The sequence below is a fragment of the Pezoporus occidentalis genome, unplaced genomic scaffold (genome assembly GCF_034315485.1).
Source record: "Pezoporus occidentalis ecotype Australia unplaced genomic scaffold, CSIRO_AGI_Poc_V1 ctg641, whole genome shotgun sequence".
Lineage (NCBI taxonomy): Eukaryota > Metazoa > Chordata > Aves > Psittaciformes > Psittacidae > Pezoporus > Pezoporus occidentalis.
The window spans coordinates 35,693-47,940 of NW_026915989.1; the positions used below are offsets into that span (position 1 = coordinate 35,693).

The 12,248-nt window shown below is 59.1% G+C and overlaps 2 protein-coding genes across 4 annotated transcripts; one reads left to right on the top strand and one right to left on the bottom strand.

The window, feature by feature from the left end:
- Positions 1-812: 812 nt before the first annotated feature.
- Positions 813-1,667, top strand: VGF (VGF nerve growth factor inducible). Of its 2 annotated transcripts, none has more exons than XM_062640348.1 (2): positions 813-869; positions 1,014-1,667. In XM_062640348.1, exon 2 carries the CDS (start codon positions 1,014-1,016, stop codon positions 1,572-1,574), a length of 561 nt encoding a protein of 186 aa, XP_062496332.1. In that variant the 5' UTR covers positions 813-869; the 3' UTR covers positions 1,575-1,667. The 2 variants fall into 2 exon arrangements, with proteins under 2 accessions (XP_062496332.1, XP_062496333.1); XM_062640349.1 differs by having other exon boundaries at positions 846-900; positions 1,045-1,667.
- A 545-nt stretch (positions 1,668-2,212) lies between these two features.
- AP1S1 (adaptor related protein complex 1 subunit sigma 1) lies at positions 2,213-12,190 on the bottom strand. Of its 2 annotated transcripts, none has more exons than XM_062640351.1 (5): positions 12,077-12,190; positions 9,139-9,317; positions 5,718-5,835; positions 4,282-4,410; positions 2,213-2,457 (listed from the first exon to the last, which is right to left on the bottom strand). In XM_062640351.1, exons 1-5 carry the CDS (start codon positions 12,077-12,079, stop codon positions 2,410-2,412), a joined length of 477 nt encoding a protein of 158 aa, XP_062496335.1. In that variant the 5' UTR covers positions 12,080-12,190; the 3' UTR covers positions 2,213-2,409. The 2 variants fall into 2 exon arrangements, with proteins under 2 accessions (XP_062496335.1, XP_062496334.1); XM_062640350.1 differs by having other exon boundaries at positions 2,214-2,457; positions 4,282-4,419; positions 5,727-5,835.
- Positions 12,191-12,248: the final 58 nt, after the last annotated feature.

Sequence of the window (12,248 nt, forward strand, 5' to 3'; positions counted from 1 at the left end):
CTCCTCCTGTCTCCCCATCCCTCCTGTGCCCCCCACATCCCCCCCTGTCCCCCCACCGCCGAATCCCTCTTGTGCCCCCCCCATCCCTCCTCCTGTCTCCCCATCCCTCCTGTGCCCCCCACATCCCCCCTGTCTTCCCCACCCCCGAATCCCTCTTGTGCCCCCCCTCACTCCCCTATGTCCCCCCCCTTCCCCTCCCCACAGGCTCCATGGCGGCCCCTGCCCGCCCCCTCCGCAGCGCCGCCCTGCTCCTCTCCATCAGCCTCTTGGTGCAGAGCCACCCCAAACCCACCCCTCGCCCCCCCCCGGCTCCCCCTTCTCCCGCTCCCCCCCACGCCTTGAACAAGCGCTCGGCTCCTTTGGGAGCCCACAACGAGGTCTTGAAGGACCTGGAAGAGCTCGGACGGCTCCGTGCCGAAGCCAAACGGGACCGGCAGCGCGATCGGGAACGGGACCGGGAACGGGGCTGGCCGAGCTCCCGGCAGCTCCGGCAGCAGCAGAGCCTGGAGCACCGCCTGCTCGAGCGGCGCTACGAGGAGCTGGCCGAGAGCCGGAGGCAGGCGGAGGCGGCGAGGAAAGCGGCGGCCGAGGAGGAGCGATTGGCGGACCTGGCCTCGGATCTGCTCCTGCGGTACCTGCTCCGAGGGCCCGGTGCGGCGCCGGCTGAGGATAAGAGGTCGGAAGAGGCCGAGCCCGAGGATGACGATGGGGAGGGCATGGAGGAAGGCTTCGAAGCCGGGGATGGAGGCGAGGAGAACCGGGGAGGGAAGGGGAAAGGGGGGGACGGCAGCGATGGGTTTGATGACGGCAACGATGGGTTTGAAGGCAACGGGGGGTTGGAGGACAACGAGATCCTTCCGAGAGGCGGCGTGGTCCCAAGAGGAGAGATGATCCCAAGAGGTGGGATGATCCCAAGAGGAGAGATGATCCCAAGAGGAGGGATGATCCCAAGAGGCGGGATGATCCCAAGAGGAGAGATGATCCCAAGAGGAGGGATGATCCCAAGAGGAGAGATGATCCCAAGAGGAGAGATGATCCCAAGAGGAGGGATGATCCCAAGAGGCAACAAGATCCCGATGGGTACCAACGACATCCCGATGGGTACCAATGACATCCTGATGGATACCAACGACGTCCCAATGGGTACCAACGACGTCCCGATGGGTTCCAACGAGGTCCCGATGGGTTCCAATGAGATCCCGATGGGTTCCAATGAGATCCCGATGGGATCCAACGAGCTCCAGCCACAGGATCCGGCCGAGGTGGACGACCTGGACCCCGGCACCATTGACCAACTCATCGAGCTCTCCAGCAAACTCCACCTCCCCGCGGACGACGTCGTGGACATCATCCACGACGTGGAGCAGAAACGCAAGCAAGAGGCCACCATCGGGGCCCCCCCCCGCCTTATCCACCCCCCCCAGCCCCAAAGCCGCCCCGTTCCCATCTCCAATCACATTCCAGGCCGGACTTTCCTGCCCCCCCCGCGCCGGCCCCCGCCGCCTCTTCGGGATCGGGAGCTGCAGCGGTACCTGGAGAGGGTTTTGGGGGGCCCCCCCAGGGGGTTCCCATAGGGGGGGCACAACCCCCCCCCTCATCCCCAATTAGGACTCCCCCATTTATCCTGCTCGGGTGTTGTGTTCCTCCCCGTTCCCATTGCTGAGCCCCCCCCCCCATGTCCTATGCCCCCCAATTCCAGCTCCTGCCCCCACAATTCCAACCTGGTTTCATCCCTGGAATTGCCCCACTTCCAGCCCTAGACTCCCCCCCTCCATCCTTAGGACCCCCCCCCCATTCTAGCCCTAGAGACCCCCCCATGGGGGGGGTTGTAAATACCCCATCATTGACTTTTGCTATCGAATAAAAGCGACTATTTTAGTATGAGTTACCCTCGATCCTGGGGGGGGCCCTCCCACACCCCCATATTGGCCCCATGACCCCCCTCCCCACTATAACACAGCACCCCAAAAGAACTCAGCATGGGGGGGGTGCTCCATAGGCTTTATTCCATAGGGGGGACAGCAGGAGGATGGTCCCATTATTGGGGGGTCCCCAAATGAGTGACCCCCCCAAAGGAGGGAACCCCCAAGGGACAAGGGGGGGGTCCCTGTCACCACCCCCCCCAGCACCCCAAAAAGGGTCACTTTGGGTGGGGGCACCCACTTGTGATCCCCCCCCCCAAAAACAGGGTCCATTGGGGGGGGGGGGGGGCACAGGGACCCTGAAGCGCTGCCCCCCCCCAATAAGGGGATGCCCCCCCATATATATATATATTTACAGCTTGTGGGGGGCCTTTTGGGGTGCCTCCCCCTCCCTGTTGTTGTGTCCAGGGTTGGTCCCATGTGGATGAATGGGGGGGGGGGAGGGGCATTAATATGGGGGTGTCCCCCCACACCCCATACGGGTGGGCTATGCCAGCCCCATCTCTTCCAGCACGCTGCGGGGGGACTCATCCTCCTATGGGGGGGGGAAATGGGTTAGGGCTTGGGGGGCAGAAGGGGTGGGATAAAGGGGAACTCCCCCCTCCCAAATGACATACTGGGGTCCCCTATGTATGGGGTGACAGCACCAACCTAAGGGGGGGCATAAAGAGAGGACCCCCCCCAAAACATATATGGGGGTGCCCTATATATATGGAGTGCTGCTTACCCACGGGGGGGGCATAAAGAGGGGACCCCCCCCCCAAATGACACATGGGGGTCCCTTATATATGGGGTGACAGCGCCCACTTATGGGGGGGGGGGGCAAAAGGCACAAGAAGGCCCTATATTGGGGGCACCGTGGTCCTATGGGGGGGTGGGTATGGGAGCAGCTGGGGTCTATAGGGGATGTTGGGGTATAGCAGGACTTCATCAGTGGGCTACAGGGGACTTTAAGGGGGTATCAAGACCCTACAGGGGGCCTATAGGGGTGTTAGAGGTCCCCATAAAGTGGTTATAGGGCCCCCCTATAGGGGACTTTGGGGGGGGGTCAAGAGGACCTCATAGAGGGGGTCTATAGGGGATCTGGGGGGGCACCATGATTCTATGGGGGGGCTATAGGGGTATTAAGGGGGCTATAAGGGACTTTGTGGGGGACCAGGACATCATGGGGGGGTCTATAGGGGATCTGGGGGGGGCACCATGATCCTATGGGGGGGCTATAGGGGTATTAGGGGGCTATAAGGGACTTTGTGGGGGACCAGGACATCATGGGGGGTCTATAGGGGATCTGGGGATCCTATGGGGGGGGTCTATGAGAGTAGTTGGGTTCTATAGGGGTATTCCATAGGTGAGTTTGGAGGTTCCATATGGGTGCTCCATAGGGGTGCTGGGGGTTCCACAGGGGTGTTTGGGGGCTCCATAGGGGAGGTTTGGGATGTTCCATAGGGGTGCTATGGGGTGTTCCATAGGGGTGTCTAGGGGGGCCCTTGGGGGTGTTTGAGGGTGTTCCACAGGGGTGCTCCATAGGGGTGCCACGGGATGTTCCACAGGGGTTTTCCATAGGGGTGCTATGGGGTGTTCTACAGGGGTGCTCTATAGGGGTGCTATGGGGTGTTCCACAGGGGTGCTCCATAGAGGTGTTCCATAGGGGTGCTATGGGGTGTTCTACAGGGGTGCTCCATAGGGGTGCTATGGGGCGCTCCATAGGGGTGCTCCATAGGGGTGCTATGGGGTGTTCCATAGGGCTGCTCCCTAGGGTTGGTCTGGGGTGCTTCCTAGGGGTGCTGTGGGGTGCTCCCTAGGGGTGCTATGGGGTGTTCCATAGGGGTGCTATGGGGTGCTATGCGGTGCTCCCTAGGGGTGCTATGGGGTGTTCCATAGGGGTGCTCCCTAGGGTTGCTGTGGGGTGCTCCCTAGGATTGCTCTGCGGTGCTCTGGGGTGCTCTGTGGTGCTCCCTAGGGGTGCTGTGGGGTGTTCTGGGGTGCTCCCTAGGGGTGCTATGGGGGGCTCTGGGGTGCTCCCTAGAGGTGCTATGGGGTGCTCCATAGGGGTGCTCTGGGGTGCTCCCTAGGGGTGCTATGGGGTTCTCTGGGGTGCTCCCTAGGGGTGCTGTGGGGTGCTCTGGGGTGCTCCCTAGGGGTGCTATGGGATGCTCCATAAGGGTGCTCCCTAGGGGTGCTATGGGGTGCTCCATAAGGGTGCTCCCAAAGGGTGCTATGGGGTGCTCCTTAAGGGTGCTCCCTAGGGGTACTCTGGGGTGCTCTGGGGTGCTCCCTAGGGGTGCTATGGGATGCTCCATAAGGGTGCTCTGTAGGGGTGCTGTGGGGTGCCCCCTAGGGGTGGAAGGGGGTCCCTGACCTCCTGCAGCAGATCCGCCTGCTCGATGGCCTTGAGGACGCTCTTCTTGGAGGTGTCCTGGATCTCGCCGCCCATCACGAACTCGTCCAGGATGAAGTACGCCTTCTCGAAGTTGAAGATGATGTCCAGCTCGCAGACCTGCCCGGAGAGCCCTCCATGGACCTGCTGCCCCACGGGATGGAGCTTGGGGTGCTCCCAGGACCACCGGATGGAGCTTGGGGTGGGTTCAGGACCATGGGATGGAGCTTGGGGTGGGCCCAGGACCATGGGATGGAGCTTGGGGTGGGTTCAGGACCATGGGATGGAGCTTGGGCTGGGCTCAGGACCATGGGATGGAGCTTGGGGTGGGTTCAGGACCATGGGATGGAGCTTGGGGTGGGTCCATGCCCATGGGATGGAGCTTGGGGTGTGCCCAGGACCATGGGATGGATTTTGGGGTGGGCCTGGTATCTGTGGGGTGATCCTGGTGGCCATTGGGTGCTCCTGGGGGTGTGCCTGTGGTGCCCATGGGGGTGCCAATGGTGGTTTCCATGGGGTGCTCAATGGGGCGTCCCTGGGGGTGTCCATCGGGGTGCCAATGAGGGTGCCCATTGGGGATGCCCATTGGGGTGTCTATGGGGTGCCTAGGCGGGTGCTTATGGTGCCTATTGGGGTGCCCACGGGTGTCCCTGGGGTGTCAATGGGATGTCTATGGGGTGTCTATGTGGTGTCCATGGGATGTCAATGGGGTGTCCATGAGATGTCTATAGGCTGTCTATGGGATGTCTATGGGGTGCCCATGGGGTGTCTATGGGTTGTCCATGGGGTGTCTATGGGGTGCCCATGGGATGTCTATGGGGGGTCTATGGGGTGTCTATAGGGTATCCATGGGGTGTCCATGGGGTCTCTATGGGGTGTCTATAGGATGTCAATGGGATGTCCATGGGGTGTCTATGGGGTGTCCATGGGGTTTCTATGGGAAGTGTATGGGTTGTCCATGGGGTGCCCATGGGATGTCTATGGGGTGTCTATGGCGTGTCCATGGGAAGTCTATGGGGTGTCTATGGGATGTCTATGGGGTGTCTATGGGGTGTCCATGGGGTGTCTATGGGTTGTCCATGGGGTGTCTATGGGGTGTCCATGGGGTGTCTATGGGTTGTCCATGGGGTGTCTATGGGGTGTCCATGGGGTATCTATGGGAAGTCTATGGGATGTCTATGGGGTGTCCATGGGATGTCTATGGCGTGTCTATGGGGTGTCTATGGGATGTCTATGGGATGTCTATAGGGTGTCTATGGGGTGTCTATGGGGTGTCCATCGGGTATCTATGGGATGTCTATGGGATGTCTATGGGAAGTCTATGGGATGTCTATAGGGTGTCCATGGGATGTCTATGGGGTATCTATGGGGTGTCTATAGGGTGTCTATGGGGTGTCTATGGGGTGTCTATGGGGCACCCCACTCACGCTGCCGAAGTACTTGTCGAGCAGCTCCACGTAGCGGTGGATGAGCTCCAGCGTGATGAGTTCATTGTCCTGCCCCTCGATGGCGCAGCAGAAGTAGAGGCTGGCGTACCTGGGGGGCAGGCAGCAGGGATGGGGGGGCTGGAGCCAGAACCACCCTAAAACACCCTCAAACAGCCCCAAAACACGTGAAAACACCCCAAAACACCCTAAACCACCCTAAACCACCCCAAAACACTCCAAAACACCCTAAACCACCCCAAAACACCCCCAAAGCCACCCTAAAACACCCCAAAACACCCCAAACCACCCCAAAAACCCCAAACCACCCTAAAACACCCAAAACCACCCTCCAAAACACCCTCAAACACCCCAAACCACCCTAAAACACCCAAAAACACCCTCCAAAACACCCTCAAACACCCCAAACCACACTAAACCACCCCAAACCACCCTAAACCACCCCAAAACCACTCCCAAACCACCCTAAACCACTCCAAAACCACTCCCAAACCACACTTAAAACATCCTCAAACAGCCTAAAAGACACTAAACCACCCCAAAACACACCCAGAACATCCTCAAACACCCTTACACACCCCAAACCATCGCCAAACACCTCAAACACCCCAAAACACCCTCAAACACCCTAAAACACCACACTAAACCACCCAAAACACCCTAAAACCACTCCCAAACCACCCCAAAACACCCTTAAAACATCCTCAAACACCCTAAAACACACTAAACCACCCCAAAACATACCCAGAACATCCTCAAACACCCCAAACCATCCCCAAAAACCCCAAACCACCCCAAAATACCCTCAAACACCCCAAAACACCCTAAAAACACCCCAAGACCACTCCCAAACCACCCTTAGAACATCCTCAAACACCCTAAAACACACTAAACCACCCCAAAACACACCCAGAACATCCCAAAACACTCCCCAAACACCCTAAACCACACCAAAACATCCCCAAAACACCCTCACCCCCCCCAATACCCCCTGAACACCCTCAAATACCCCCCCGAACACCCTAAAACCACCAAAACCCTCACCTTAAACTATCTAAAAACACCTTAAACCCACCCCAAACCCATGGTGGAACCCAACTTGTACCCTAAAACCATCACAGAACACCCCAAAACTCCCCTGAAGCCACCTTAAACCACTCAAAACCACCCCAAAACCATGGTGTGGGGTGCTGTGACCCACCTTGCACCCTAAAACCACCCCTACCTACTCCTAGAACCCCCCCCAACCACACTAAAACACCCTAAAACCACCCCAAACCCATGGCATGTGGTGCTGGAACCCACCTTGCACCCTAAAACCACCCCAAAACCACCTTAAACCACCTAAATCCACCCAAAAACCACGGTGTGGGGTGATGGAACCTACTTTGCACCCTAAAACCACCCCAAAATATCCCAAACCCATGGTTTGGAGTGGTTTTTGGTGTGTTTGGGGTGGTTTCAAGTGTTTTTGGGGTGATTTTAGCTTGGTTTCAGGGGGGTTTGGGTTGGTTTTGGGTTGATTTCAGGTGTTTTGGGGTTGGTTGGGGTGGCTTTGTGGTGTTTCTGGGTTGATTTCAAGTGGGCTTGGGGTGATTTTGAGTTGGTCTGGGTTGGTTTCAGGTGGTTTTGGGGTGGTTCAGGGTTGGTTTCAGGGGCGGTTGGGGTGATTCGGGGTTGGCTTGGGTGGTTTTGGGTCGATTTCAGGTAGTTTTGGGGTTGTTTGGGTTGGTTTGGGGGTGATTTCAGGTTGTTTTGAGGTGATTTCAGGTGTTTCTGGGCTGGTTTGGGTGTTCTTGGGTCAATTTCAAGTGCGTTGGGGTTGGTTTGGGTGGTTTTGGGGTAGATTTTAGTGGGTTTTGGGGTGATTTTGGGTAGGTTGGGTGTTTTTGGATTGATTTTAGGTGGTTTTGGATTAGGCTGGGTGGTTTTGGGGAGTTTTGGGGTCTATTTCAGGTATTTCTAGGGTGTTTTGGGGTCGATTTCAGGTGGGTTTGGGTTGGTTTTGGAGTGATTTCAGGTGTTTTGGGGTTGGTTTGGTTGTTTTTAGGTCTATTTCAAGTGGTTTTGGGGGTCTATTTCAGGTGGGTTTGGGTTGGTTTGAGTTGGTTTGGGGGTGATTTCAGGTGTTTCTGAGCTGGTTTGGGTGGTTTTGGGTAGATTTAGTAGTTTTTGGGTGATTTTGGTTTGGTTTGTGTGGTTTTGGGGCGTTTTTGGGGATATTTCAGGTAATTTTGGGGTGGTTTGGGGTCAATTTCAGGTAGTTTTGGGTGTTTCTGGGTCGATTTCAGGGGGGGTTGGGTGTTTCTGAGTCGATTTCAGGTGGTTTTGGTTCAATTTCAGGGGGGGCTGGGTGTTTCTGGGGTGTTTTGGGGTCGATTTCAGGTGGATTTGGGTGTTTCAGGGCCGATTTCAGGTGGCTTTGGTCGTTTCTGGGTCGATTTCAGGTGGGTTTGGGTTGATTTCAGGTGTTTTTGGGTGTTTCTGGGTGAATTTCAGGTGTTTCTGGGTGAATTCCAGGTGGTTTTGGGCGTTTCTGGGTCAATTTCATGTGTTTTTGGGTGTTTCTGTGTCGATTTCAGGTGTTTTGGGTGTTTCTGGGTGAATTTTAGGTGTTTTGGGGTATTTCTGGGTGGATTTCAGGTGTTTTGGGGTGTTTCTGGGTGAATTTCATGTGTTTTTGGGTGTTTCTGTGTCGATTTCAGGTGTTTTGGGTGTTTCTGGGTGAATTTTAGGTGTTTTGGGGTATTTCTGGGTGGATTTCAGGTGTTTTGGGGTGTTTCTGGGTGAATTTCAGGTGTTTTTGTGTGTTTCTGGGTGAATTTCAGGTGGTGTTGGGTGTTTCAGGGCCGATTTCAGGCGTTTCTGGGTCAATTTCAGGTGTTTTTGTGTGTTTCTGGGTGGACTTCAGGTGTTTTTGGGTGTTTCTGGGTGGATTTCAGGTGTTTCTGGGTGAATTTCAGGTGTTTCTGGGTGTTTCTGGGTGAATTTCAGGTGTTTTTGGGTGTTTCTGGGTGGATTTCAGGTGTTTTTGGGTGTTTCTGGGTGGATTTCAGGTGTTTTGGGTGTTTTTGGGTGAATTTCAGGTGGTTTTGGGTGTTTCTGGGTGGATTTCAGGTGTTTTTGGGTGTTTCTGGGTCAATTTCAGGTGTTTTTGGGTGAATTTCAGGTGTTTTGTGTGTTTCTGGGTGGATTTCAGGTGTTTTTGGGTGTTTCTGGGTGGATTTCAGGTGTTTTGGGTGTTTCTGGGTCAATTTCAGGTGTTTTTGGGTGTTTCTGGGTGGATTTCATGTGTTTTTGGGTGAATTTCAGGTGTTTTTGTGTGTTTCTGGGTGGATTTCAGGTGTTTTTGGGTCGGTGTCAGGGGTTTTGGTGCCGGTTCGGGTGCTGTCACCTCTTGTAAACCACCTTGAGGTCCCTCCACTCCAGGAAGCTGCACATCTTGGGCTTGCGCGCCAGCACCACCTGCATCAGCTCCCGCACCAGCTTCTTCTTGTCCCTGTCGGCCGTGGCCAGGAACCACTTCTGCAGGCGGAGCTTCCCCTGCCGGCTGAACAGCAGCATGAACCGCATCTGCGGGGACAGCGGGCGCTGTGGGGCTGGGGTAGCTGGGGGGGGGGATATGGGGGGTGCTGTGGGGCTGGGGATCGCTATGGGGCTGGGGTGGACGTGGGAGTCGCTGTGGGGCTGGGGGGTTGCTATGGGGCTGGAGGGGGCATGGGGTTCGCTGTGGGGCTGCGGGGGATATGGGGGTCACTGCAGGGCTGGAGGGGACATGGGGGTCGCTGTGGTGCTGCGGGGGTCATAGGGGTTGCTGTGGGGCTGGAGGGTACATGGGGGTGGCTATGGGGCTGGGGGGACATGGGGGTTGCTGTGGGGCTGGGGGTCGCTATGGGGTTGGGGTGGACATGGGAGTCGCTGTGGGGCTGGGGGCGCTATGGGGCTGGGGGGGACAAAGGGGTCGCTGTGGGGCTGGAAGGCACATGGGGGTCACTATGGGGCTGTGGGTGACATGGGGGTCACTGTGGGGGTGGGGGTCGCTATGGGGCTGGGGTGGACGTGGGAGTCACTGCAGGGCTGGGGGACTACTATGGGGCTGGAAGGGGACACAGGGGTTGCTGTGGATCTGGGGGGGGACAGAGGGGTCGCTATGGGGCTGGAAGGCACACGGGGGTCGCTATGGGGCTGCGGGGGGACAGAGGTGTCGCTGTGGAGCTGGAAGGCACACAGGGGTTGCTATGGGGCTGGAAGGCACACAGGGGTCACTGTGGGGCAGGAAGGCAAACGGGGGTCGCTATGGGGCTGGGGGGGGACAGAGGTGTCGCTGTGGAGCTGGAAGGCACACAGGGGTCACTGTGGGGCAGGAAGGCAAACGGGGGTCGCTATGGGGCTGGGGGGGGACAGAGGGGTCGCTGTGGGGCTGGAAGGCACACAGGGGTCACTAGGGGGCTGGGGGTGACATGGAGGTCACTGTGGGGCTGGGGGTTGCTATGGGGCTGGGGTGGACGTGGGAGCCGCTGTGGGGTTGCTATGGGGCTGGAAGGGGACACAGGAGTTGCTGTGGATCTGTGGGGGGACAGAGGGGTCGCTGTGGGGCTGGAAGGCACACAGGGGTTGCTATGGGGCTGGAAGGCACACGGGGGTCGCTATGGGGCTGGAAGGCACACGGGGGGCACTATGGGGCTGGAAGTCACATGGGGGGTGCTATGGGGCTGGAAGGCACACAGGGGGCGCTATGGGGCTGGGGGGAGACAGAGGGGTGGCTGTGGGGCTGGAAGGCACACGGGGGTCGCTATGGGGCTGGGGGGGGACAGAGGGGTCGCTACAGGGCTGGAAGTCACATGGGGGTCGCTATGGGGCTGGGGGTAACAGGGGGGTCGCTATGGGGCTGGAAGGCACACGGGGGTCACTATGGGGCTGGGGGGACACAGGGTTTGCTATGGGGCTGGAAGTCACACGGGGGTCGCTATGGGGCTGGGGGAGACAGGGGGGTCGCTATGGGGCTGGAAGGCACACGGGGGTCACGATGGGGCTGGGGGTAACAAGGGGGTCGCTATGGGGCTGGAAGGCACACGGGGGTTGCTATGGGGCTGGGGGGCACACGGGGGTCACAATGGGGCTGGAAGGCACACGGGGGTCCGCTGTGGGGCTGGAAGTCACACGGGGGTCGCTATGGGGCTGGGGGGCACACGGGGGTCACAATGGGGCTGGAAGGCACACGGGGGTCCGCTGTGGGGCTGGAAGTCACACGGGGGTCGCTATGGGGCTGGGGGGCACACGGGGGTCACAATGGGGCTGGAAGGCACACGGGGGTCCGCTGTGGGGCTGGAAGTCACACGGGGGTCGCTATGGGGCTGGAAGTCACACGGGGGTCGCTATGGGGCTGGAAGTCACACGGGGGTCGCTATGGGGCTGGAAGTCACACGGGGGTCGCTATGGGGCTGGAAGTCACACGGGGGTCGCTATGGGGCTGGAAGTCACACGGGGGTCGCTATGGGGCTGGAAGTCACACGGGGGTGGCTATGGGGCTGGAAGTCACACGGGGGTTGCTATGGGGCTGGAAGTCACACGGGGGTCGCTATGGGGCTGGAAAGCACACAGGGGTCGCTATGGGGCTGGAAGTCACACGGGGGTCGCTATGGGGCTGGAAGTCACACGGGGGTCGCTATGGGGCTGGAAGTCACACGGGGGTTGCTATGGGGCTGGAAGTCACACGGGGGTTGCTATGGGGCTGGAAGTCACACGGGGGTCGCTATGGGGCTGGAAAGCACACAGGGGTCGCTATGGGGCTGGAAGTCACACGGGGGTCGCTATGGGGCTGGAAAGCACACAGGTGTCGCTATGGGGCTGGGGGGAGACAGAGGGGTGGCTGTGGGGCTGGAAGGCACACGGGGGTCACTATGGGGCTGGGGGTAACAGGGGGGTCGCTATGGGGCTGGAAGGCACACGGGGGTCGCTATGGGGCTGGGGGGGACACGGTTTGCTATGGGGCTGGGGGGGACACAGGGTTTGCTATGGGGCTGGAAGTCACACGGGGGTCGCTATGGGGCTGGAAAGCACACAGGGGTCGCTATGGGGCTGGGGGGGACACAGGGGTTACTATGGGGCTGGAAGTCACACGGGGGTCGCTATGGGGCTGGGGGGGGGTGTGTCCATGGGAGTCGCTGTGGGTCTGAGTTCAGGATGTGGACAGACCATGGTTAGGTCGGTCTGTCGGTCACATGACACCATGGGGGCACATGATCGCTCCTCCACATGACCCACCCTCCCTCCCTCCCTCCCTCCCTCCCTCCCTCCCTCCTCAGAGGCCCCCCCCCCCCCCCCCCCCCCACCATGGCGGCGGTCCCGGTATCCCGGATGTTCCGGTGCTCCCGGTGCCGTTGTGCTCCCGCTGCCGTTACCGCGCTGTTCCCGGTATCCCGGTGCCGTTATCCCGGTATCCCGGTGCCGTTATCCCGGTATCCCGCTTTCCCGGTGCCCCGGGGCCCGCTCCCGGCTCTCCCC